Source organism: Electrophorus electricus, unplaced genomic scaffold (genome assembly GCF_041902795.1).
Source record: "Electrophorus electricus isolate QZ-2024a unplaced genomic scaffold, ASM4190279v1 Scaffold41, whole genome shotgun sequence".
Classification (NCBI taxonomy): domain Eukaryota; kingdom Metazoa; phylum Chordata; class Actinopteri; order Gymnotiformes; family Gymnotidae; genus Electrophorus; species Electrophorus electricus.
Window position 1 is genome coordinate 335,001 of NW_027658704.1, and position 27,500 is coordinate 362,500.

General features: G+C 39.0%; 2 protein-coding genes across 9 annotated transcripts in view; both read right to left on the reverse strand.

Annotated features, from left to right (window-relative positions):
* Positions 1–13,811, reverse strand: part of LOC145655952 (RAC-beta serine/threonine-protein kinase) — a 24,347-nt gene extending 10,536 nt beyond the window's left edge. Inside the window, exons 1-11 of one of the 6 annotated variants that reach the window (XM_081709412.1) lie at positions 13,723–13,811; positions 13,312–13,361; positions 9,559–9,725; positions 9,201–9,329; positions 8,155–8,266; positions 3,386–3,533; positions 2,714–2,845; positions 2,570–2,635; positions 2,414–2,482; positions 2,203–2,325; positions 1,860–1,988 (exon numbers count right to left, since the gene is read on the reverse strand). In XM_081709412.1, coding sequence (XP_081565538.1) covers positions 1,860–1,988; positions 2,203–2,325; positions 2,414–2,482; positions 2,570–2,635; positions 2,714–2,845; positions 3,386–3,533; positions 8,155–8,266; positions 9,201–9,329; positions 9,559–9,604 — 954 coding nt within the window. In that variant the 5' untranslated portion in view covers positions 9,605–9,725; positions 13,312–13,361; positions 13,723–13,811. Of the gene's footprint in view, positions 1–1,859; positions 1,989–2,202; positions 2,326–2,413; positions 2,483–2,569; positions 2,636–2,713; positions 2,846–3,385; positions 3,534–8,154; positions 8,267–9,200; positions 9,330–9,483; positions 9,503–9,558; positions 9,726–13,311; positions 13,362–13,722 lie in introns of those variants that run through there. The other 5 variants (XM_081709413.1, XM_081709414.1, XM_081709415.1 and 2 more) reach the window with 5 other exon arrangements.
* A 4,170-nt stretch (positions 13,812–17,981) lies between these two features.
* The window catches only part of vaspb (vasodilator stimulated phosphoprotein b), a 59,746-nt gene continuing 50,227 nt past the window's right edge, over positions 17,982–27,500 (reverse strand). For 2 of the 3 annotated variants that reach the window (XM_035525729.2, XM_081709409.1), the window contains exons 3-14: positions 25,824–26,004; positions 25,658–25,724; positions 24,914–25,011; positions 24,141–24,388; positions 23,726–23,862; positions 23,324–23,387; positions 20,978–21,005; positions 20,833–20,875; positions 20,482–20,538; positions 19,685–19,754; positions 19,509–19,566; positions 17,982–19,019 (exon numbers count right to left, since the gene is read on the reverse strand). In XM_035525729.2, the coding sequence (XP_035381622.1) occupies positions 18,982–19,019; positions 19,509–19,566; positions 19,685–19,754; positions 20,482–20,538; positions 20,833–20,875; positions 20,978–21,005; positions 23,324–23,387; positions 23,726–23,862; positions 24,141–24,388; positions 24,914–25,011; positions 25,658–25,724; positions 25,824–26,004 (1,089 nt within the window). In that variant the 3' untranslated portion in view covers positions 17,982–18,981. The remainder of the gene's footprint in view (positions 19,020–19,508; positions 19,567–19,684; positions 19,755–20,481; positions 20,539–20,832; positions 20,876–20,977; positions 21,006–23,323; positions 23,388–23,725; positions 23,863–24,140; positions 24,389–24,913; positions 25,012–25,657; positions 25,725–25,823; positions 26,005–27,500) is intronic. The other variant, XM_081709410.1, reaches the window with a different exon arrangement.

Here is a 27,500-nt window from a genome sequence, read left to right on the forward strand (position 1 = left end):
GGCTGCCAGAATCACAGGGGTGAGTGAGCATGTTTCAAAGCACTGGGGTGATGCTTCACCACATTTACAGTACATTAAGCCAAAGCTGGGTTTATTTGGGGAAAAAAAAACAACTTCCTTAAATCCTTGGAGCAGTGACCTATAACCAACCAGCAGATAGACTTAGTATTTGAGTGTAGAGCTAGGTAATATGGCAAAATATGATCACAATTTTTCCCATATTGATCAATATCAATACTTATCATAATATACAATTTTATAATGCTGAGCACCCTCATTGTCTGGTTAGTTGTTAAATGTTGAACCAGTGATCTGTTTATGTGGTCTGCTGCAACCCAATGGGAGTCATTTATCTCAAACCTTTGGTACAGCACCACTAGCTAAAACCTGTGGACAGATGAAAATACTGAGTGGTTGCTGGGATTTTACATTTTTAGGTGAAGCAAATGTTTGTTTTGTTTTGCATGGATCCCTGGTTATCGACCAATGACATTTTGCAGACTGTCTTAATCTGTGATTCATTGCTGTTCAGATATCCAAACCACTTCCTTATAGCTGAGGTGGTGTTAACTGCCAACAATGTCCTCAGCTTTGGAGGATATTAAAAGTTCTTGTTCACTTTTGCACACCTGGCCAGTTCCACCCTTTCTCCTCATTTCCAAAGCTTTCAGCAGCACTGGTAATGCAAACAATGCTTTGTGGTAGGAAATGGACATGGACATGGACATGCAAGCCACTAACTGCACTATATTTGTATCACATTTATTTTTTAGGGTGATAAACATATTGAATAAAAATGTCAAAAGCTTAGTTCTAACAGCCTATCATTATTGACATAAATTTTGTTTTGAGATCACAAACATAAGGAAGTTTGTTTAACCAAAATCAACATTTTAGCTAAGGGATGGGGCATCCCAAAAAGTAAAAGCAGTCATGTATACTGTGGCAGATCGCTTGTCCAGTAAATGTATTCTGTTAGTGGTTTGCAGTAACAACAAAGTGACCAACTGTACAAATTATATTATGCCAAATTTACTAAACTCTGATGCATTTCTTAATGCTGCTACCATTTGATGTTCTTCACAAACACTAGCTAGCTAACTATTTGAAGCAGCAGAATGATGCATAACAATGCTGACTTTGACGACATTACTTTGTTGAGACATTACTGCTTTAGATTTAGAATTTAAAGTAATGTTGAAAGTATGATTTAGTTTGTCACCAAGTATTGTACATGACCCAATGTTTTTTGTCTATCAGATAAGGAAAGGAGAGATGATAAATCAGCCTCCTCTGATATATTAGCTGGCTTGCTTGCTAATGCAATTTTTGCAACAGTACAGACTACTAAAGATTTATTTGCTGGATAAGGTTACTTTGAGATGTTACAAATAGACCTATAGCTAATAAGAAAACTGATATACAGCTGGCTTTAAAGATTTCAAGGACTGCAAGTTAGACTCGTTATAAGAAATCCAAGATGTTTACTAGAAATTCAATTTCAAAAGTATTTTGCGTAAGCACCACGAATTTAGACAATTTAGATACGTCTACATAGCCTATTTCACATCACTGCCACCAGGACATGATACATTTCAATAACATTTCACCCCAATTTTGGAGGTGTGGTGTTCTCTGCTGTAGCCTACAAAAACAAGGATTATAAAATACATCTCATCAGTTTATACCCATTTGGGGTGCTTTGTATGAAAAATTCTCTCTGCATGTACTATTAACTACTTTATTTCAAAACACTTAGTACTGACAAGTGCTAAAGTACCAACAGTGATATTGATGCACTGAAAACCCTAGTCTGGGAGGAGAAGAATTTAAGGATTCTCAAACTATTTGAGTCCCACCTCAGGAGCCAGGTACTCAGGGGTGCCACAAAAGGTCTTCATTGTAGCATCATTGGTGATGCCCTCCTTGCACAGGCCAAAGTCTGTGATTTTAATATGACCATCTTTGTCCAGCATTAGATTTTCCAGCTGAAAAAACAAAAAATTTAAAAAGCCATCAAATACAAAAACATACAATTAAGAATACTATTTTTAAAATAGAATCTAAATATTAAGTACAATTGAAGACTGCAACACTTATTGAATCCTTCCAGCATGCTGCAAATGGCTTAAGTGGTTGGCCTGGGGCCAATTAAAAAAAAACAAACATTACTTTCTGAACACAACACTAAAATTAGTCTACCTTGAGGTCCCTATAGACAACATCTCGAGAGTGCAGGTATTTCAATGCAGAAACAATCTCAGCTCCATAGAATCGTGCTCTTTCCTCTGTAAATACACGTTCTCGTGACAAGTGAAAGAACAGCTGATGGGAGATGAGAAAAAAAAAAAAAAGAAAGTTGGAATCTTCACAGGTATTCACTGTGTATTAAAGAAAGGTCAAGGTTAAATACCTCGCCACCATTTGCATACTCCATCACAAAACATAGGCGGTCATGTGTCTGGAAGGCATATTTTAGTGTCTGTGGTCAGAGATAGAGAAAGACTCAGTCAAACTATGAAATATCATTTCCATGCAATCTAAACAGACTGTAAGAAATCATTCCCACCGTGAGAAAGGGATGCCTTGTGTTCTGTAGCACTCTGCTTTCCGTGACTGTGTGTGCTACTTCATCCTATAGCACATACAAATTCATAAGAAACTGCATTACACTGCAGAACACTTCTATAAGACATTTATTTGCACCACCAACCTTAGCAATGATGACCTCTTTACGCAAGATCTTCATGGCATAATGCATACCAGTGGCTTTTTCTCTCACAAGAATCACCTTTCCGAACGTGCCTTTTCCTAATAGCTTCAAGTAGTCAAAGTCACTCATTGTCTAAAGACAAAACAAACATTTTGCTGAAAAAATGCTGTTCTTCCAGAAATGGGCAGTTGAGTTAATAAAAGGCTAGAAAATAATTATCAGTAGTTATTTTTGATAATTATGTTATTCAGTCTGGTAGCTCAGTAGTTAAAGTACTTGATTTGTAATTGGAAAGTTGATGGTTCAAGCCCCACCACTGCCATGCTGCCACTGTTGGATCCCTGAGCAAGGCCCTTAACCCTCAATTGCTCAAGTTGTACTCAGTCATAATTGTGAGTTGCATTGGATAAAAAAGCATCAGCTAAACGCTGTAAATGTAAAAAGAGACTGCTTGAATTTTGAACACCAATGTGATTTACAGTAGTGGGAAGGTATAAACAATATTTGAATCGTATGTATGCTCAGGTCAATAACCCTGATAAAAATCTACTAGAGAGTAAAATAGGCCAACATGCACCCTCTTTACTAAATTACAAATGAGGGAGGCCTTTCTCATGAAAGCTCTTTTTATTCTGTTTTGTTCTTTCAATGCCTTAGAATTAGGACACTGACCACTTTGGTACGAGTTTTGGCTATAGATGCCTCCATGCCCTCCAGGCTATTGTCACCAGGGGAACCAAAGTTGATGTCCATTGGTTCCTCCTCTTCACGAGACTTCAGGCCATTGGCCACAGCCTGAATAGTACGGATCCACTCTTCCCTGAGAGAATATCAAGGTTCTATTAGGCCATATCGAGCACAGCATAAGAGAAATGCTTTAAAAAGAAATGCAAATTACTACCATCATCCCAGTCCTGCTTATGCCTAGACAAAACGGCTCTCTTGCACCGAGTCCTAGGTCAAGAGCCATTGAGAACTGTATATCCTGGATCAGTTGGTCTAAAAATGTTAACCCAGGTTGACCTATTAAATATAGCTAACGTTACTTGAATACTAGCGGCCAACATGGTTATTCAACAACTTGATAGGCCTCTCTCATAACAAAAATGCAGCAAAATCTGAAAACTTGTCAGCCACCAGTTCCATGTTGCACTAGTAGTAAACAAACATCATATTGGCTTGTTATCACATATACCATTACTGTAATGTCCCCTTAAATAGCACTGATAATAACCATTAATATATGATAACTTGGGGAATTTGTTGCAAACATTGATTAAAGATGGGTTGTTGATGTTTGTAAAAGAGCATTAGTAATATGAATACATTATATATTGGCATAACGATTCATGCATATTTACACCAAGATGCTGAATTGAAAATGTATGCTATATGGAGTTTAAGTTTCAGAAGAGAACAGAATTGCAGTTTGCAAGAAATGTTCAGCTTGGGTACAAAAATTAGGAAATAATAAGGGCTTTTAAACATCACTAATCTAATCATCTTTCTGGTTTTCCTGGTTAGCTTCTAGGTGGTAGAAGGCTGAGATGATCAGCCCAGGTTTTTCTGTCCCTTGCAACAACGAGTTCTGTGTTACTCGTGTAGCTCACCTGATGAGCCATCCCAGGACCAACCTCCTGCTTCACCACCAAAGACCAATTCAGAAACCGCAAGTCTGCTGCAGCCAAACCAATCCATTTTTCTCTCCCTTTTTCTATCAGTCGTGAACAAAATCCAGAGATGCATAAACTCCTCCACAAAGTGCAGATTTCTCCTCTCACCTGAAGGGTGATTCTATTTCTGGGAGAGCACCATGACTTCATATTTAGAGATGCTGATTTTCATCCTAGCCAGTTCACATTCAATCACAAAGTATTCAAGTGCTTGTCTCAAGTCCACCTCTGAGGCACCCAAGAGGCCATCACCTACAAATAACACCTCTAGCCCTCCTTATTGGACACCACTCCACCTCAGCTGTGCCTTCACAACCAGAAACAAGAGTGGAGACCAGATGCAATCTTGACAAACTCAACACTCACTGTGAATGACAGCAAAAATTTGGACACCAGAGAACGTGAGTGGTGCAGAGTGATGCAATTTCAACCAAAGCAATGAGTGGGAAAACAACACTGGTGTTTTCTTTCGCTCCAAGATTGCTCTAGTACCACTCCAGTGCAACACGTGACTGGATGACAATGAAATTGCACCATTCATTTTTACAAGCTTGGAGTTCTCTAGGTATTTTCACAGAGACCATGAAAACAAGTCCCTAATTAAAATTCTTAATAGTGAATAGAAGTACTGTAAGGTTATTACCATCAGAAAGGATTCATTGTGGAACGTAGAAAGACATGTCCGGAAAACATGACATTTTCCATCTACAGGTACATGTCCCTGCACAATGAACAGTATGCTTACCAATATTGTTTTTATGGTTAAAATCATTTTAGATGAAGAAAAAAAAATTGCAGGCTGCTGCTGGTTTTCTTTCAGTTCAATAAAACATGTCACCTTTCTTAAAGAGCTGTTTATCCTAATATGTTAAGCGAAGAACTCATTGTTAAAAATACTTTAAAACAGAAGCACTTCTAAAGGGAGAGGGGTGGGAAATACAATGGAGTGGAGTTGGGAGCAGAGTGATTACGTAAGCAGAATTTTCTGGTATATACTCCGTTAGACACAGCTCTTGCTGTATTAAACAGAGACTGCCTGAAGCAGCAACCCATATATACTTTGTAATCCTGCATCAGCGCTCAAAAGCGTATGCTGAACGTCCACCTTTTCCAAGTCTATAAAACGCATGTAGACTGGGTTGGCTTACTCCCATGAGAAAAGAGCTGGTCCACTGTTCCACGACCCAAGGTGAAGCGGCATAGCTTCTCCTGTGTCCTAGGTTCAACTATAGATTCTCCTCTTCAATATCACAGCATAGACTGTTCCTGGAAGGATAAGGAGTGTAATTCCCTTATAAAATGGACACACTCATTTTTAAATTCATGGATCATCACTCCAGTTTGCCAGTCCAAGGGCATCTTAACCATTTTCCATGCTGAAGAGCGCTAACTGCACAAGCCTAACACTGTCCCGTACCTTTAATTTCTCAGATCAAATCTTATCTACTCCTGCTGCCTGTCACCATGCAACTTTTTAACTACCATGAGGGCTGCATCCACAAAAATGAAATTTGAAATCACGGCCAGTTTCAGGCACTACTTTCTGATATAACTGCATGTCCACCAAGATGAGTACTTCCTCAGTGTTCCATCCACTGCTCAACAAGATCCTTAGTAGAGGTCTGCACCTCCTCATCGCTCAGGACAGCTTGGGTGATGCCTTCCCCTTCTGAGACATTTTCAAGAACATATTTGGGCCCAATAGACTCCAAACTCCTTCCAAATCAAGCTTTTGTCTCAGCAATACTCAGAAAGCCTCCTTCAACTTGACAGTTTCCTTTACTGCTGGTGTCCACCAGCATGTTCTAGGTTTACCATCATGGCAGGCCTCTATAACCTTCTGGCCAGAGCTTCTTACCACTGTATCGACGACTGAGGATTTGAACCTAGTGGAAGATGAAAGTATGTCTCAAAAAGCCACCTAGAAGGCTCTCCAGGGCCAACCAGGCCTATCTGGCCAAATCATATTTTTGATTCTTCCAGCTCACTACCAAATGGTGATTAGTTGACAGCTCTGCCCATCTCTTCACTTGAGTGTCCAAAACAAACAGGACTTTTAGTCATCTGATAAGACCACAAAATTGATCACTGACCTCATACGCAAGGCACTATGGTACCATGTACCGTTATGAGCATAACTGTTTTCTAATGAAGTGTGTAATAACATCTAATAACATTTTCCACACTCAGGTTCAGAACAGGTATGCCATTCCTCCCAGTCACACACCTCCATGTATTTCTGTTATTCCCAATATGGGCACTGAATTCTCCATGCAGGACAATGGAGTCACTAGGAGGGACCTGCCCTACCTTCTCAGGCCCTTTCCATGCCAAAGGCGTGACGTTCCACATTCTCAGAGTCAGTTTCCTTTACCAATTTCTAGTCGATCTGAAACCATCTAACCTATGCATGACAGCACATAGGCATACTCCTAGTTACATAAGCACCTTGCACATTTTCTTAGTGAAAACTCATCTAGTGATCTGTGCAAAGAATATGAGGCAGCTAAAATAAGCAAGAAAACATAAGGACAACAGGCATTTGTAAACAGCAGAATATGTGTTAAGGACAGTGCAAAAGCTAGTCATGACAGACAAAAACATGCAATTTATGGATCTTGATGACCAACCCTTTTAATGTCAAGGGAGGCTTGATGATGTTTACTCATCATCAAGCAACATCAGATTGATGTTGGTAACTTTTTAGCTTTTCAGGTATGTTCCTCCTGGGACCTTTCCAGTCCAATGTAATGTGCACTTGATAATCATCATGTCTGATTTACGTGTCTCAAGGCTATGAAAAATTAACCACTTACAGGGTCCAACTTGCCCCCCCAAAAAACCTTTGTATTGTAAAGCTAATACACAAAAGCTAATTTATTTAGTTAAAGGTGATATATTCTTAAAATAAGTAAGCATGGTCACAATATTTCACTTATTTTCTTTTTGTTGTAAATAACTAAGATTTCAAAGGTTTGTCTTTTAACCCTACGAAATGCTGTTGCGACCAACTTGGTCAACTTGGAATTGGCTGCATTGTTCATGTGTCATTTGCACATGTCTAATGGTCCAGACGTGATACCAGCTTTTTTACCTGCTATACACAATGTGAATAATGTAGAGTTATTTATAAAATTTGTAGTTCAGGCAAGCGAGTGCCACTTTTATCTGCCTTGTTAGGATATTCCCCACAAACTTAGCAGAACACATCAGGTACAGAGGGGTCAAAATCAACCCATGAGGGAATTAAGCTGCGGACTAGTTTTGCTTCATATTCATGCTTGGCCATTTTCCTGTACACCTCACTCTGACAGTTTGTCAACAGATAATATTGATTTATTTTGACTGGATGTGCAAATGGATTAGACTATTTTTAAAAATATTTTTGCATTATGAGGGGTAAAACAGTCAAGAGAATTGAGTTTGGCGCCAGTTATGTCGTTAACACATTGCGCCACCCACCCCAACATGAACTGCCCCAACGAGGCAAGTGATTTTTCGTGCTGTTGTTCCGAGATCACGTTTGTAAAAGCATGCTCACTGAACTTCATAAATAATTTTTCTTTAAAATGTTTCAAGTTTCTGCAAATGCAAAAAAGTATTTTGATTTATTAATATAGCATCAGCCCAGGAAATTCAACATCCACCCTTCACCTTTTTGATTCAAACCTATCAAATGTCTGTGATGCAAACAGCTTGGTCACTTTGTTATAGTATGTGTTAATAGGAGTTTTGTACAAAGTTAACCCCTAACCCTTCTTTGCTCACCTTTCAGCATTGCTGTCCACATGGAAAGTGCGTTCTATGACTGTGGTCCACTGCAAACATCGAATGACAAAGGTATTTGGCCGAGGTCTCTCAGTCTTCATCAGCTGGCATTCTGGAAGAGGGAATATACCACAACGGCACAACCACCGAGTGACAAGGAAACAATTTATTACAGCTGCCATAACAATGTCTTTATACTCTAAACAACTGTGTGTGGGAGGTTACTCATAGTAGTCTGTCCCAAATTTGCATTCACACCATTTCTAACAAACATGCACACAACTAAATACCAGGGGTGTCAATACGCATGGGCCTTTGGCACCTAATCCTCAATTATTTTGATGTTAGAAATAAATGTCCCCCCCCCCACCCCCCAATCTAAGGTGCATTAAAACAGTATGCGTTCGCACAACAGTCAAGTTAAGATGCAGTATCCACCATGTCCAGGCCCATCCCCATAGAATCTCTCCTCAGTAAGCACAAAGGCAGAAGATAAGACACTGACACATGCATAAAAAAGGAGGTTGAGGTGGAGATTTTACACATTTTAGGTTATTGAAAGAAGCAAGCAAGTTATACAAGAGTAACTTAGTTAAAATGTCTTTATACTGTTAGTGAATGCATCAGCTTCACGTATTCAGTCATGTAAACTAAGATGCTGTCCACTTGCAGCTTTTAGCTAACTAGATAAACGTATTGGTATAATGATATAATGCTAGCTCTCTTCACTCTGAAACTTGGTAGTATGTCTTGGTAGTATGATTGAGGACTCCTTCTCTACTGCCCTTATGTAAAGCATTTTCAAGCAGAAACTCAAAGACAAAAGCTTTTTATCTTTTTAAGATAGTGTTGTGCATAACTGGCTTAATTTAACAACTGATAAAATTGTAATCTTCATTAAAATTACGCTCTACTCTGGCTGTCTAGAAGAAAAAGCATTTTGTGGCTAGGCTCAGACCACTGGGGGCTTGAACCCAATTGAAAAGAAAAGCCCTAGTGATGCCCCTGCTAAATACCACATACAACCTCAAAGACTGGTGACTAACCTGCTACAGAGAAATTATTGAGAGGGGGCAAATTAGGATCAGACATCTCAGGCTTTTCCTTGTAGCCAATGAAGGAGCCATCACTCTTCAGGATAAAGTAACGAGGCCTCCAAGTCTTGATGTATTCACCTGAGGACAGGAAGGCAGAGACAAGAAAGGCAGAGATTACAAAAAAATGGTGTAAGAAAAGGACTGATTAAACAGAGCAATGCAACAGCAGCATATGAAAGCATTATGCATAGTGATTAAAGAAAATCTGAGAACCAGTATTAATTTGATCTACCTGATCTGAAATTGTTAGAATGATGCTTATTCTACAGTTTTTGAGCAAGTCCGAGTCGAATTAGTTGATCCTCACCTCTCTTGTGGAGCCAGCCCTCTCTGACAACGCTAACCTCATTCATGATGGGCAGGGGTGTGTGGGGTATGTGGGGCTCAGGGCAGGGTGGCAGGGAGGATGGGGGAGGGGTGAGGTCTCCAAACACAAGGGTCAAATGGGCAATCACAACCAGTACTGCACAGTGCCTGAAGAAAACAAACAACAACAATCATTAATTTAGCTCTATGGCATTCAATTTCATAAACTCATGAGCATCAACTGTGCACTTTAGGTCCTGCCACAACATTTCAATATGGTTAGGTGTAGACTTTGAGCTGAAGCTGAAGTGCAGTTGGGTTGAAGCACAGTAAAAGAAGACAGTAATCTAGTCAGAGAGATGAACTGAAATCACTGATGTCATCCTCGAACAATAACTCTGACGCAAAAGAGAATTCACAGCCCACTCAGTTATAGCAACGTGTCCAAGTCATAATGCAGGAAAGCATCCCCAAACCATCACTGTACCACCAAGATACTTAACAGCTGATATGAGGTTCTTACTTAGATGAGCAGTGTTAGGATTTCACCAAATATAACAAGGACTATGTTGGTCAAAAGGCCTTCCTGTAGATTTTTCTGTCTACAAGAACCTGTTCCTAAACCCTGGTTTCCCCTATGCAATTCTTGTCCAGTGTTTTTCTCATGGTTGAGTGATGAACACGGACCTTAGATGAGGCAAGAGAGGCCTGCAGTTCAAAACTTTGTCCTTTACATTTACATTTTATGACTCCTTTATCCAAAGCGACTCACAATTTTGACAATTATAAGCAATTGAGGGTTAAGGGCCTTGCTCAGGGGCAAGTTGGCAGTGATGGAACTTGAGCTGGCAACGTACCTATTACAAGTCGAGTACCTTAACCACCAAGCTACCCCTGCCCCGTATAAGGAGGACTGGGTAGGTGAGCTTGTTGTTGTATCCAGATAGAATCAGTGGTACTGAGCATGCATTAGCCATTCCAGTGGGGCTTGGTGTGACATTAGTAACTAGGGGAGGCCAGTATGGATGTTGTGTTGGGGAATGCTTGATTATGCATTTGATAAAATCCATGTGTAATTGGCAGCACTAAGCATGCATTAACAGTGCTGGTGGGGCTGGGTAAAGCCTTAGTCGCTAGGGAGGCCAATATGCATTTAATGGGTTCAGGAAGTGACTGGCACTGTGGGGCAGCACAGTTGTGTTTGCTCTTGGCATAATGCATAAAGCCCATATGGAACTGGTGGCACTAAGCATGCACTGATCATGTCAGTGGGGCTGCGTATGGCCTTATTCACCAGGGAGGCCAGTTGAACCTACATTTAAAAAGAGGTGCCTTTGTCAACAGTTCTTCCTGATTTGAAATGCCACATCAGTAATTTCCTTCATCTGGCGGCTGTTCATGTTATTATGGAACAGCACTAGATAATGAAGCAGCTGACAGCATAACTGATACCTTGCACATCAAAAGATATGAAAGAAGCACCACACTTTTCTATCAATTCTCCTGCCATACTATTACTACATTCCACTATAAAACTTAGACTAAATATAGTGAAAAATGTGCAGCACTGGATACTCTACACCTACATCAAATTCTACACATACAACTGAGCTTATGACAACAAATAATATACCTTAGTAAGTCACTGGCAGTTTCAGTTATTCCCACATTCAGTTATCCACTTGCCAAAAAAAACCCCACAACAATCCTACATGGTAACTTATGAGGGAAAAAAAAAAAAAAAAAACTACCATAAGCATTAAATTTCACAGACAATTTTATTATTGACAGTTTCAATGACCTCTGCTACTAATGTACCCTGATGTGCAATTCTTCACAGAGTTCTGATGGAGAGCCCAACCAGATCTCCTCCCTATGCTTCGTTGCCACATATCTAACCATATGCAATATTACAACTGCCCAATACAACAAACTACAGAATTTAGGAACAAAGTCTTAACTCTTTTGCCTGTTTATCTGTAGGTCACTCAGTCCCTCCCTCCTTCTGACATACAACTATCCATAAACCATGTCCTGTTTATCTGTTGCCTGCTCCAGCTCACTCACAGTTCCACACCCACCTGTGAAGGCCTAAGGAGAGTGACAAACAAGAGCTGACAAAAATTATTCAGAGTTGTTCACTCTGTCATGAATGCAAAATTGTAAGAAAATTGTAAGCTTGCTGAGAATTTGTAATTGCTTGGTTACTTGTACCTTACACAAATGTTAAAAGACAATCCCAGCAAATGTGTCACTTAATATAACAATGTATGCATTGCATGTCAACTACCAACATACAATATTACCAATATTAGGTAATCTAATATGCATTTGAAAGTTATGTGAAATACTGTGAAAATAAGGCTGCAAGAAATTAAATACTTCACTGACTGCTTGTCTTACAACTGAGACAACTATGACATTACCACATTCACTATCTTAGTTTAAATAAATTATATATATTCCAAGTCTACATCAGGTTTTTCAATTAAGGGGGGTGCTTGTCAATACAACAAATTAATAGCAAGTAACATGTGGCTCATATACAGTAGGTATATATATATATATATATATATATATATATATATATATATATATATATATATATATATATATATATAATAAATACCACATATATCCTGATATTACTGGTAGGTCCCAACTCTGTGGTATTTAAAGTGTTACACCTTTTAATGTCCACAGGTTTCCCCAGATGATGTTTGCTAAACCTAAGCTGTTTTTAACTCATTCAAACTGGTGATTCTAATGTATTTAAAGGCATACATTGGTGAGTTACATAGTAGTCAGGTATAACCCATAATAAATTATTAGCATATAAAATATTAGATATCAAGGGTGATTGTGGAAGAAAAAAAAGTCAGATAAACTACAGGAAATGGCTATAAATATAGCAATAATAAAAAATACAAATTGAGAATTCTGAGTAACAACTTCTATATTTTAAAGATGGTGAGTTTATTATTTTAACCTGCCACATTTAATTCCAATGTGAAAATATTAGACTGGTCTCGAGATGTGGTCACAAACATCTTTTTAATGACTAGCGAGTTGACTCAGAAGTAACTTCACAATAAAAGCAGAATTATTTACATTTATTGCAGAAATACTGACAGTACATAATGGATGGTTTTGTCGCAGTATATTTAAAAGTAATACAATCTAAAATACCAGTATGTTCTTAAGTATCGGTGGAGACACTGAAACACTGTGTACAGTTATTTGAGCCGGACCACAGGATGCACAGTGCATCTAACCCTGATCATAGTGGCTAACTAAAGTAATATATATAGTTATCTATGCCAATGTAATGTGCCAGTAAACTAACAGCAATATACCGTAAGCCGTTTGAATGCAGTAGATAGCGTTAGCTACAAGGTATAAAACAAGAGTACTCAACTATTTTTGATAAGATTAACCATTCAAGTAAGACAACCTAGCTAACGTTAGCCATCATAATACCTGTAGGAACTAGCTAACGCCTCTAAGCTAACCAAGTTATTCTTGCTAGCGAGCAAGAAACGAGTAGCTAGGCTAACCAAGTTATCTAGTTTAGCTATCTAAACGTTAAGCTAAAATTTGCTTACTTTCACCTGAATGAATGCCGTGAACATTTAATATTTAATTAGTTACTGCTAATACCAGTCTTAGTTGGCTTTACATCAAGCTGACAGGTATAAATACAAAAACACTAACAAAGTTAGCTAGCTAGCTTGCTAGCTAGTAAGTTACTTACCACTTATTACGAATTCTGCGTCAAGAGCGCCCTTACCTCGCCTCATTCAGCTTGATAATCAAAAAAAGATTTATTTCAGTTACCACACACGCTCAAAATCACAGTTCAATGCGGCAAAGCTTCATGACTTCCAACTGATGTATGCTACTGAGTTCTGCCAATGAACACCCAGCTTCCCAAAAATAACAAGCGAACGCCCGCTGAGCCTGTTTAGCAGAGCTACTAATAACACTTGCTGGGTCCTCTAATCGGCATGTGTCGCTAAGCGGTGTTGGATACTTAACCTAGCAATGTGACATATCGAGTAATGAAACTTCGTTATTTCAAAGGCATTAAATAAAGCTAATCGCATTAGAATTGTTGTTTCGGTTTGGGAAATGTGTTTCCACTACTTCTTGTTGATTAACTCACCTACTTACAATTCACGGTTGTGGATCCTAGGGCATTCAACCAGGCCTTCTTCCACCCAGAACAACTAGCAAGCTATTCAACATGAGCACAAACAGGAAATGACGTTTGCCCAAGGCCCGTAAAATAAACAATAAAAATACCCAACATAAAAGGCTTGAATCTATCTAAAATACGTTGCATACTAACGTAATATTTACATTTAAAACATGTTCATATTGTTCTTATCCCATTTAAAGCTGGGCTACAGTTATCCCCACTGTTGTTAAATACTAAAAAAAACAATTTTCTTTTAAAAGTCTTTTAGGATCTGGGAAAACGCGACGAATTTTAACTAGCAGTCAAATTAGGGACTGTAAGCTATAACCTCTCTCACCTAGCCTACAGTTCGTTTCGCACCTAATGCTAAAATCATCTCCGCCAAACCTTTCAGAACTTCCACAGTAAATGTATAAATAGAGAGGAGCATGGTGAGGACTCCCTGAATGTTATGTGTTTCTGCAGATTTTAAATGTGTTGTTAAATATTTGGGTTTGGTGTATGATTTAGTCTTGTTGGGTCCTAAATCATACACCAATTTAATTTAATTAACTAGAGTTGTAATGTGGGGACATTTTTTAAAATGTATTACCATAGGAGGAATAGATTTGTTTTATCTTGGTAAAGTGAGTTCTTCACACGCTGTCCTTGCTTCATTCATTTAATTAAGTAGTAATAAAATGCTTGTTTTAGACAACAAAACGTATATACGTTTCATTTTATTGTGTAAAACAGGCATTTTATTACTTAATGAAATTACAGAGTTGGAAAATGTTCACTTGTATTTTGTGACACCATGCCTAGATAGCAAACGCGATACAACTTGACATTTCGTAAAACAAATTGGGATGCTTCTCTGCTGTTAAAGCATCATCATGGCCACAGCGAATGAACATACAGGGATCAAATGGTAATCCGTCACCAGTTTGGATCCATTCCCACGATTTCTGTTGACAAAGAGGATGCAGAATAGAAACTGAGAGAGACCACCGTGGCAGGAGTCATCACGCTGTCAATCAGCCCCTAAACAGTGCTGATCGTCCTGGTAAAGAATAATAGCTTGGGCTTCTGTATGGCCTATAAATAGCTCAACACTGTTACAAAGCACGGTGTATTTTCATGCTGCCGTATGTCGGTGAGCTGTGGAGCTTCCTGGTTTTAGCTTCATACTACCGCTATACCAGCTCCCAGCAAAGTGCTCTGTTACACTGGGATGAGGGAGCTGAATGCATTTGCTATCACATACACTTGTACCGGTGTTTTCCAGGGCAGGCATCATGGACACAGACACCAGTGACAAGTGCATCAATGAAGTACTTTCACAGGTGCAGGATAAGGCTAAAAGGGTCATTGCCTACTATAGCCGGCACTTGCTGTTGGCTGTTGTGGCAGGGCTGTGCCATTTCTGCCCTTAGCTCTAGGGCATCCCCTTTGTCCTGCATACTGACTACACCTCACCAATTTGGCTTATGGTCATCTTTTGGCAAAGATCTTGTGGGCCAGGTCATGAGGTGGGTCATGGCACTGCAGAAGTATCACTTCACTATCTGACACCATGCCTGGACACCTGCATGGTAAAACAGAGGCCTTGTATTGCTGCCTGTCTGCCACCTAAGAATGCCATTACAGGACTCAAGGACAGAGCCTAGGCAGCAGAGTGCTGCTGCTGGTGTTGTTGCCCCTGAGTGACACTGGCCTTGATGCTGTGAGTAGCAAGGAGTTCTGCTGCACCAAGGAGGATACAGCGTTATCCTAGGTGCACAGATGACTTTGAGGGGGATGAAAACAGAGATGGATGTACACAATTGCACTCGGACCTTCACGCAGGCAGGGACAGCCTCCAGATGCATGATGGGCTGCAATAGCATATGTGGAACCGGTGCCTCTGCAGTGTGTATAGAAGCTGGTCAGTGCTACTGCCAGCTTGAGGACTGTGCTGTGTGTGGTTCATGGGCATGCTGGCGTGGGGCACTTTGGCATAAGCAAGATGCTGAAGTGGTAGTTGGAGTTCTACTATCTTAGATGTAGCTCCATGTCTGTGCAACATGTGCACTGCTGCGACCAATGCACAATTACTACAGTTGCATACCTCACTATAGTACTTCCACTCTAATGTGCCTATGGAGGGTTGCTGTGGACATCCTTGTGGCCTTAGAGTCACTAAGCGACCCAACGCACGTGTTCCCAGAATAAAGATTGGCTATGTTTGCAAATTGACTAGTTGTGGAGTCCTTCTGCCTTTTTGGAGTGCCTGAAGAACTCCACAGCAACCAGGGATGCAACTATGAGTTGGCAGTCATATCTGTGGTCTACAACTGGCTGGGCATCTGAAAGACTTGTATCACTCTGCTCCATCCACATAGTAATGGCCTAGAAGAGTGTTTCAACTGGATGTTCTTCACCCAGCTTGCCATTTTCACTAAGGTTGGGTGATGTTTAACTAGCATATTATGATATCTATAGGGAAAAATTGGACAATGATTGCGGGGGTGGGGGGTGGGGGGGATTCTATTAATTACATTAATTACTGTTTCCATTTTTGAACATTTGAGCCCATTCACAGCTCATCCTCTCCTAATCACCCAGTCTTTCCTTACTTTCCTCCATACATTTGCATATACACCAACCTGTGAAATATGCTAGATTACCATCACATAGTAAAACTTGGTGTAGTTTCAAAAAAAAAAATAAAATATATATATATATATAAAAAAAAAAGCTAAAATCAACCATTTCTGGGGCTTTTTCCAAAAGTAAAAAGTACAAGCATGACAGTGAAAGATGGGTACAGTATACAATATCACAGTTAGGACTTTGTTTGAAAGGTATAGCAATGAACAGGAGAGTTCACTTTAGTTTTAATATACAAAGACTCATCTCTTGATTTACTAATGCAGGCACAAATCTATAAAAATTATGTTTGCAGCTAAATTTCAATGTGCTGTAAATAGTGTGATTACAAGCCATTTTTTCTTTAAATCAGGTGCAAGGAGTGATTTAGCCTAATAATTCGAATAAACTCAATTTTCCTTTTTGCCTTCTCTGCAAGCCAAAACTTCAACTGGAAAAGTCACAGATCAGTGACGTGCGCTCATACACCTTGATCATGTTCAGGTAGTGGAAAGTAGCAAAGAAGAACTAAAATGCTATGCAACTCTGCATAATTTAGTTAAGTTTAACATTTAAAATATGTTGTTAAATAGTTGGACTTGGTGTATTTCATATAGTTTTGATGCGTCCTTTGTTAATTAATAAATATGTTTAGAAATGTCTACGGTCTGCATGTCAAGTTTCTCTCCTAGTTAATTCCCCACCCTTTCCCTTCCATTAACCAATTATTTCCATTATTGTTGTGCTTGTTATAAGAGAGAAATGCTGTTCCCTGGTCCTTCTTCACCACAGATGCTACAGTATTGTTTATTTTTGAGAGGTGATGGCAGGGGTGGGAATTGTCTGCTTATTGTTGTAGGTCAGTGTGGCTAGCCTACTAAAACACCTGAAGCTACAAAAGCTGCAGGTCTAATTTTATTTTTATTTATTTTTTTTTTTTATCTTGGTCCTTCAACAGAGAGGTTTCTGAAACACCACTGTATCCTTATGCTCAATATTCTGTGTTGAAGTTAGAGCCCCTGGTGTTCCTATGATTTCTGCATTGAGTTTTATTAGATGCTGTTGCTCACTGTAGTCACACTGTTTTTTGTTATGAAAATGTAAAAGATGATCCTTATACCAGCAAAGATGATCCTTATACCAATATTATAACCTTGTCAGCTCCTAGCCAGCATTAAGCCAAACACTAGAGTAAAGGAAATGGATACCCTCCAGTCATCAGAGAAATACAAGTGACATCATGCAATGTTCCCTAGTTGTCTACTATATAATGAAAAGAAATATCTAACATTTTCTCAGCATGAGAAAATTCCTTCTCTTACTTACAATAACAAATATTATATGTGTTCTAGGCTTTACTAATTTAGGATAAGAAAGAGAGGAGCTTTTAGTGTTTGTGACTAAAAAGATGAAAAGAGGAACATCATTACATACACTCACAGACAATTGTATCCTGTGTTCCTAATTTAAAAAAGAAATGTAAATCACAAAGGCATTTCAAAACATCGAACATTGAAAGGGTGGGGGTAACCTTGCACACAAAAGTAGAAGAGTTGACATGCTGGCTTTAAGACATGTTTTAGAGGTACAGACAGGAATCACACGAGACAGAATTGCAGTAGATGCAGCAATAGCTGTATTTGACAATAAAGGGATATCTAATCCAGTGTCTAATGCATTTGTTTATATTTCAGATTTCAGAGTAAAAATCTTATATTCTATAAAAAGCTAAACAGGAAACCCAATCTCTCTAAAGAAAATATAACAAATCACAAAACCCTTTTACCAATCATCATAGAAAATAGAAATGTTTTAAAATGTTCAAAAATATTTTTCAGTGTGTGCTGTATATATAGTCAAGGCAGTTTGGCATGGACATTGTAGTATTTCTAGTTTATCTATTTAATTCAAATTCTAAATGATAGATATAATTAAAAGGACACTGCATAGGAACGAGCACAATATAGCATAAAGAGTAGAGTCATGGGTCTAGAGGTAATCTCATGCAATCTCACATTTACTGATTTAATATTTCCTCTTTATAATGAGTGATGCAATCCATTTAATCACTAGTGTCCTTAACAGGTGAAAGAGAACTCCAGAGTGTGCCTACTTGATCAGAAAATGCTCTGTGTGGCTGTTACATGGCGTGCATAGAGTGGAAATTAAGAGCTGTGGATAAGCAACTCAAGCTCCACACAAGAAACCAGGGACTATTCTGCTCGTCTTTCTTGCTGCTACGCTCTGATGGGGTCATAACCAATGGCCTGAACAGAATATAGGCAGAACGTCACACATCAGCATATTACAGTAACTTGAATGATGAATATACATGATTTCTTAACACAAGAGAAGTTGGCGTGAACTGCTCTCAGTGGGGGATAGATGGAATTATTTGTAAGCCATGAGGATGAAAAGCTGGGATGACCATAAAGGTTATAAGAAAAGAGTCCATACCACACAGTAAGATAATAAGGATTGTGACTGAAATAATTTTGAGCTGAGTGGTGCTCATTCACAGATAGAGTCCCTGCATATTTTATAATTGTGTCTGTGTGTGTATATATCCCTGGGTTACTAAAGAGAGAGTTTGTCCCCTTCACTGCCATAGGATTATGTAGAGCCTCTCTTCTGTAACTCTTGAATAAATGCTGAGGAGAGAAAAGATATGCAGTTTTATAACCATAACAGAGATCTTACATGGCAGTCACCTGAAAGGTTACTGAAAGCCTAACACTTACATTTTCACTTTAGTTGTAGAAGGCATAGCCTTTGTTTGCTGATAATTGATTCTTACAGTGCATAGGGAAATACTCTAAAGGACAACTGACACTGCTCCCTTATTGACTGACTAATTTAGTACTTATTGTAGGGCACTGTTTATGTTGTTTAACAAACTCTAGCACTTATTGTTTATAGCACTTATCATTGTTTAAAGATGGACCTTATGTATTTTGCACTTCTAGGTATCAGCATTCATCCCTGTATTCATACAGTATTCTAGTTCATTGGTATGTTTAATTCTAACCTACTGTACTGTACTTGGATATATTCTGTAGGAAACCAGCTTTTTCCCAGCTTTGCGATGCCATAAGAATTCACCTCACATAGAAATAAGTTCATTTGGACTAAGCTTTTACCTTCAATGATTTCATCCTTGACTTTCTGCAGCTCTTTCCTAACCTCTTCCAACAGTTCCTAGAGAAAGCACGCACAAAGTTAACAAAGTTACATAGTTAACAAAGGAGAGGATAGAGTTAATTCAATTTTTTCAGTAAAGTTCAATCTTCTTGAGCAACACTGAATATTTTCTCACTTGTTTGATTCTCTCCATCTCAGATTCTTCTCCACTCTCAACCTCATTTGATGAACCTGCAGCTTTCAGTCTGAAAGAAGGAACAAACCAGTGAGTAAAGTAAAAAGACACAGATGTGAGGTAAATAAAGAAAAAGTAAAACACAAGAAATGGTAAGCAAAAGTAACCGTAAAACAATGTCAAGCCACCATTAAAAAAAAAACAGAACAAAAAGACATACAGTCAAACAACCTTTATTTTAACAAGGACACCTATTGATTAAAACACCTGGAGTAATTTGGAGTTTAGTGCCTTTTTCAAGGGAACTTTTTCATCCCTACAGCACATTTCCTGTGGCATGAAACTCTGTTCTGTTAATGCCAATATGACGTCTGTGTGCGCCAATGCCAATATGACATCTGAGAACTGTGACAGATGGCATTTTGAAATAACAAAGCCAACAGCTAAATTTCTGCAACATCAACTTCCTAAAGACTAAATAAATAAATAAATAAATAAATAAATAAATAAACTACAAAATTTCACATCACCAACCACCACCACCACCACCCATCAGATACCACCATGATCTGACATGCTAGTATTATTTGTTGTCCATTACAACAAAAGGACACAGTTGTACTCATAATAAGTAGGCAAATCTAACTAATAAAAGTTGTGTTAGCCAGAAAATCGAGGCTCAAAGGGAAAAAAGTTAATAATGGGCTTAAGCTACATAGCAGCTATGTTTAAGTTTGAGGGTGTGTGCATGTGTGTCTGTGCGTGCATGCACATGTGTGTGTGTGTTTGGGCAGTACCTGGAAGGCATGGAAGTGAAGGAGGGAGAATCCAGACCTCTGGTCAAAGAATTATTCCTGTTTGGATATATACTAGATATATACACATATATAAACCCCACATACTCCATTCCTGACTAAAAGAGGTTAATAGGTTAATCAAAAGCCTCAAGACTGAAGGCAGTTACCAGAACAGAGAACCAAGCTAGACTCCATTAAAACTGATTTACCACATTAAGACCTCTTAACCATAAAAGTAGTGGAAGTGATTGGAATACCTGAATTCATTTATTTGGATGGTTGATTTTGGCAATATAGTGTAGCAAGATGTCAGAACAGAGCACACAGACATGTTAGGAGAGACAGTCTTACCTGGGAATGCCAGATGATTTCTCCCAGGGTCTCCTCACTGTGTCTGTTGGGGGAAAAAAAAGGACCAAACCATGAGAAAATAAGATAGACAAAAAGGACATAGGCTTAAAGTTCAACACAGAGTTTATTAAACTTATAAACTTACCACTTTGACCTTGAGAGTCAGAATCATCCTGAATCCAGACAGAAGAAAGGCAAAATTGAATGTGAGGGTCATTACTCTATTAAAATAGATTCCCCCACCCTCACCTGCTCCCCTGTCCTACTGATACCCCTCCCCCCCCCCCAACACTTTTATTTATTTGTTGTGTCACTACATTTTTCTTTAATAATTATTATTAAAAAAATATTTTATTTTAGAATTAACGTTTGTTGAATGTGGCCTCCTGACATCATGTTAAACGATACACCTGTTATGACGTTATGACCCTGGCTGGGTCGATTCTGTTTAGATGACGTGCTATTGCTAAAGGTGACTGTAAAGATGTGACAAGAACATTTGCTGTCCTCTGACTCTTCTCCATCCTCCCCAACTAATGTGTTAGATTATGTCAGTAGCTTCCAATTGCATCTACACTCCATGTGCACTCTAGCACACACATTGCAACAGTGTATGAAGTCCCACTTTGATATAAAGTCAGTTTAGCACTCCTTCCAGGAATGATATAAGGTTACCTTTTCCTGGTTCTGCCCTTTATGCTAAATTTGTACCTACTGTGTCAAATCACAACTAAGTGACACGGACTATGTTATAAACACTTGATCATCAGAAAACGTCACGTGCTTGTCACATTAACATGTTCAAGTGCTATGTTTCACATGATGTCTCTGATTTTAGTGATGTTTGTTTGCCTGTACTTTCCTTAGTCATAGCTTCTGAAGGTGTCCCTTTATCTGATTATTCCCCTGATGTTGATGGTTTGACTTTGCGTAGTGAGCGTCTTCCCTCTGCTCATTTGCCCAATTCAGAAAAGCACACATTTGGTGAGGTATTCCTTCGATTTCAAGAACACAACACCTCTGAATCTTGCAAAATGTTTTGCGTTTGTTCATGACAATATCTTATCTAGGTAAAGAGTATGGACATGGAACTGTTCATCTTGTTGATGTCAAGGCGCTATCTATTGAATCCATTGTTGCTTTCCCTGCTCCAAAGCCCAGAAGAGTGCTTAGGTTGATTTCTAGGGGATATTACAAAAGTTTGTATCGTAACTTTTCGGATGTCGTGCTTCCCCTTACAAACCTCTTGTGCAAGTCCTCTCATTTCATTTAGTCCCCTGCCTATCAGTCAGTATTTGATACGTTCGTTACCTGTTCTGTCTGCTCCTGATTTTGAAAAGTCGTTTAAACTTGAGGTAGATATTAGGGACACTGGATCTGGGGCAATGTTGCTATGCAATGGGCATCAATCATGCTGTTGCTTATTATTCTGCAAAATTCAACCATCCACTTCATTATAGTACTATCGATAAAGAGTCCTGTTTTGTTATTAGCTGTACATTATTTCAAAGTGTATATAGGATCTAATGCTTTGCCCGCCACTGTGTACACTGATCATAAGCTTCTTGTATTCCTCCAGAGAATGGGCAACACTAACCGTCAGCTCATGTACTGGTCGTTAATCTATCAGTTTAATTTAGACTGTACATAAAATATAATAATATAGTAATATAGTAGCACACTGTTTGTCACATTCAGGTTTGCCCTAGTGTTCTCTCATGGGTGGCGGTGTTATGACCCTGGCTGGGTCAGTTTTAATTGTGTTTTTCTATGTTCCAGGTTTTGACAAACCTCCTGCCTGGACTGCCTCCCATTCCTGTTCATGATGTGTCAGGTGTAGGCCATCCTTATTAACTGTGACCTTTATCCTGATTTGCTGCGTTACCTGTTCCCAATGTATAAGACCTGCCTGGATTGGAATGAAAAGGGAGACATTCCTCTTGCTATGTTCTATTTCATTTTGGCTTTAGATTTCTTAAGAATTTGTGTTGTGATTTGCATACACAACATGCAAATTGTTTCAATCTTGGCTGTTATACTGTTTATAATTACTGTTTTCTATTGGATCTGGTATGTAGTGTATATTTTTATTTCTAAGTCATTGTTTGATTCTTTTTTGATCTCATCAACTCCTGAAGCCCATACCCTCTATGATTAAATCATGCCATTATTCACACTACCCCAGTGCTCATGTTCTGTCATTGCTGTTACAATCTGTTGCCTAGACTGGGTCGTAACACACCTTAGGTATACAATAAAAAACTGAACTAAGTATTTCCATCTTCACCAAAGGAAATATATGCCAGCTTTAAATTTTAGCTCTGCTACTTCTGTTGAAACTCTTTTGAATGTTACTGCATTAAAGAACATTTTAGGGAGACCAATTTTAAAATGAAGTAACTTTCTATAACCACTTACAAGTAAAGCCTACTGTCATTAATCAGAGCTGCCAATGTACCCAATATAAAACACAAAGCAGAAGTACTCTCACATTACTAGGCTCTTCTGTCTTTGGGACTGGAAGGGCTTTCTCCCCTTTGTCTGCAGCTTTCCTCCTGGACACACAGGCACACGTCATTGCACATGCATAGAAAAAGTGAGTAAAGCACACAAAAACTACCAACGAAATGAACAACAATGTTCAGAACTACAATACAGCTACAATTTAGCTCACAGCAGTATTTGTATGTTCAAATTGTATATTCTTTGTATAAGAGTTCTCAGTATCTGATTTACTAACTGGGGCTTTTGGAAATTGAAAATCTATATAAAAGAAAAATGAATCAGTGTGATAAGCATATATTTGAGCACTGAAGTTTACAATACACCATACAGTCATAAATCATGGATGTCCTAGACATAAGGCATGAGCGATTGTGTCTCTATTACTCACCGTCTTGCTAGTATTGCACTCATCTCCCCCATTAGATCTCCTCCCCCAGTGGGCATGGAAGCACTGCTGCGACTGACATCTTGCTTGGAAGTGGATGCAGGAGCTGGAACAGTAGGTGCACCACCACCATCATCTGTCTGAGGGCAGCAGAGAGCAAGACTCTACAGTCAGATCAGACAAGATAGGTCCTACCTTATATATATCCTATTAGTAACACAAAACCATAGGGTATATGCTTTATTGTTAATAAGATGGCGCGACTGTGTTATGTAGAAAGACTATATATAGGTTCCCCTTGGAGGCAGAGTTAGGTTATTCCAGACTATATCCTTAAATTAATCCAGACTAAGGCACATAAATCTTATTTAATTAATTTAATTGTGTGTCTCTCTCATGTTTTCACTCTCTCTCTCACCTTGGGTACTTTGCGGAGCTTGGCTCCTGCCAGTGCAGCAGCAAGACCACCTCCTCCTAGTCCTTCTCCATCACCACATCCACTTACAGAAGTGGGAAGTGGAGGTGCAGGTGGAGGGGCTCCCCCTCCACATGGAGGGGGGCCTGGAGGTGGAGGGGGCCCACAGGGAGGAGGCCCAGGAGGAGGTGGGGGCACTGGAGGTGCTGGGGGACCTCCAGAGGCCAGAGGTGGAGCAGGTGGAGCCATTACTGTAAAGCAGAAACATACGTTTAACAAAGCTTTGTGGGCAGAGGGGGGGTTGTCCAAGGCTAAGAGCTGTGCCAGTGCAATGGGCAGATTCTGTCAGTTCCTGGTATTCCATCTAGATGCTACAATATTTAAAAAAAAAATTTTTAAACCAAAGTCTGAAAGCCCTATCTTCCACATGGAACTTTATTTAACATTTTAACCATATTCCACCATTAAAATGAAATGTAACTAAAATTAAGATCCTTACAATTCTTGCATTAAATAATAAATCCCAAATATGCTGGAGCTGTTGTCTTTTTGCTGCCATTTAGGACCTTAGGACAGGGGAAGATGTGTAACCTTATGTGTCAAACCTTAATCCTAACCCTAGACCAGTTTTATAACTGAAGATGGAACATGCCTACAATGAATAGGTACTAGGTATTTTTTTGGAATAGGAGCTTACGAATGAGTGGTGAAATAATGGGGGAATTACTGGGTGATTTGTGTTACGGTGTAGATTTTTATGATGGTTTTGCACTGACTTGAAGCAGCCAGTCGTTCTCTCTCCTGCCGCTCCCTCTCTTGACGTTCTCTCTCCTGCTGTTCCCTTTCCTGTTGCTCCAGTCTCTGCTGTTCCAATCTTCAGAAGTAATATCATAGATTAAAATGCTACATGCACTTACTAATGCACGTTTACACTCATATATATATATATATACATGAAATGTGTCATTTACAAAAGTTACTGAGACATTATGCAGCTTTTTTTTTTCAGTGGAACCATAACTAAAGTTAAGGAACATCAAGTTGTGCTGTAACTATCATTTTAAACCCACAAATGCAAAATATAAGGCAGAAACAATAAACAAGTTTTCTTGTGCAAATGGATTCTCAAATGTGATAAATTAATAGTACATTTAGTAAAATTAATAGTACAGTAAAATTAATAGTACACTGAGCAAACATTTCACCAGAGATGTTGTACATCATGCTATAAATAAAGAGAGCCATTGATCCATGAATATTTTACTGGCGGTTCATTGTCATCATCTTGATTTAAACATAAACACTGACTTGTTTCAGCCCAAAAGAGAGAAACGAAGCAAATTGGCCTTCTATTCGCTGCAACATAATGACATGGAAACATAAAGAACGTAATAACTGTGTGAATTATTTGATGTCATCTTAAAAAAAAGAAATCTCAATCAGATCAAGAGATTTTTTAAATACTTAATTATTCTGACAGCCATTTGAGTCAGTTTGTCTAACGTAATCTCAGTTGTTACCTTCTGTGCTGGTCCACTTCCTCTTGGGATGGTCCATTTGACACAGGCCGAGGAAGTGTGGAATATCCTAAAGATAGCAGACAATTATTCAGTTGTAATTTACTGATGTTGTACTTTGAACTTAGTGATATTTGTGCATGTTTGTGTATGTTTGTGCATGCTCTACCCATGTCAGGCATGGCACTGAGGACCTCCAGTGCATGCATCATGCCAGTGGCAAATAGAGTAGCATCCTCTTTGCTGCCAAAATTGAGGCCCCAAACCTGGCGTGCATCCCGCCACTGGTGGAAGTTGGGTGTGGCTTGGTTATATTTTAGGCTCTTCATAATTGGACAGTTCATCACCACCTTCACAGAACAAGAGGAATTCATCAAAACCAGAGCACAGTGATGTGGACTTTTAGAAATGGCATACCTATCTGCTGACATTACCACTGTAACCTACACTGAATGGCCACTTCATTTGCGACACCCATCTAGTAGCGTGTTGGACCTCGTTTGGCCTTCAAAACAGCAATTTGTCAAAGCATAGTTTCCAAATAGGTGTTGAAATCTTTCTGTAGGAATCCTGGTCCAAGTAGACAGGATAGCTTCTTGCAATTGCTGAAAATTAGATAAAAGGTTCTGATATGCTCTGAATAGCCTGTTCTACCTCGTCCCAAAGATGCTCTATAGGATTAAGATCTAGGGACTTTGAATGCCAGGGAAGGAATGAAAAATCACTGTCATATTCCTGGAACCAATTCATGACTATGACCCTTGTGGCATGGTGCACTGTCCTGCTGAAAGTGTCCTTCTGCTGTAGCAAAACAGATGCCATGAAAGGGTGAACTTGATCAGCTACAATGCTTAGGTAAGCTCTACTGCCCAAACATCCATCCACGGGTATCAGAGGTCCCAAGCTGTGCCAATAAAACTTTCACCACACCATTACTTCGCCTCCACCAGCCTAAACTGTTGACACCTGACCGGAAGGGTTTATCGATTCATCAGCATGGTGGAACAGGAATCTGGATTAATCTGACTAGGCAATGTTCCTTCATTGCTCAGAGATCCACTTTTTACACTCTTTTGCACAATGGAGTCTAGGCCTTTTTTTAAACTTTAGACAGCATTGGCACTCAAACAGGTCATCTGCTGTTATAGCCTATCAACGCTAAGGAACAACATGTTGTGCATTTGGATGCATTAGTTGAAGCATTTGCATTGTATTCATTTGCAGTTTGCTTGCATGTGCACCACCTGTTCATTAGAACAATTCTTGATATCTTCCTCTGACCCTTTTTGTTGATGAGTTGTTTAACATCCATGAGATTCCCTTTCAGTGGATGTTTTTCCTAAAATCACACCATTCTCGGTATACTCTCAACATTGTTGAATTCTGGACCCTGTCTAGCACCAATAACTCTGACTCATTCGAAATCCCTTAGATTACTCAGTTTTCTCATTCTAATGTAGATTCACACTAACTGATTCACAGAAAATGCTCACCTGATTTTATGCTGCACTCTGTGGTGACATGTCTAATTTCCATACAGGGATTGTGAAAGGGCAGATGTCTTGAGCAAAGTGGGCATTCAGCGTAGATGCTGTTGTTTAAGAGTGAATAAAAGTCTGTGGTATTTTCTTAACCCAAAAGCTATGATTCTAATTAACATCGGTGGCCAGTCCTTTCAATAACTCAAAGGTGAAATACATTTATTACTTCGTGTTAGTGCATAATACAAAACACACCTTTAAAGCACTTTTCTACCAAGCATTTATTGCATTATAAATATACTGGGAATTGCAACTTAGTGTTATGGTCATGCCCACAGGATGCAAAGCTTACTGAAAAAAGATTC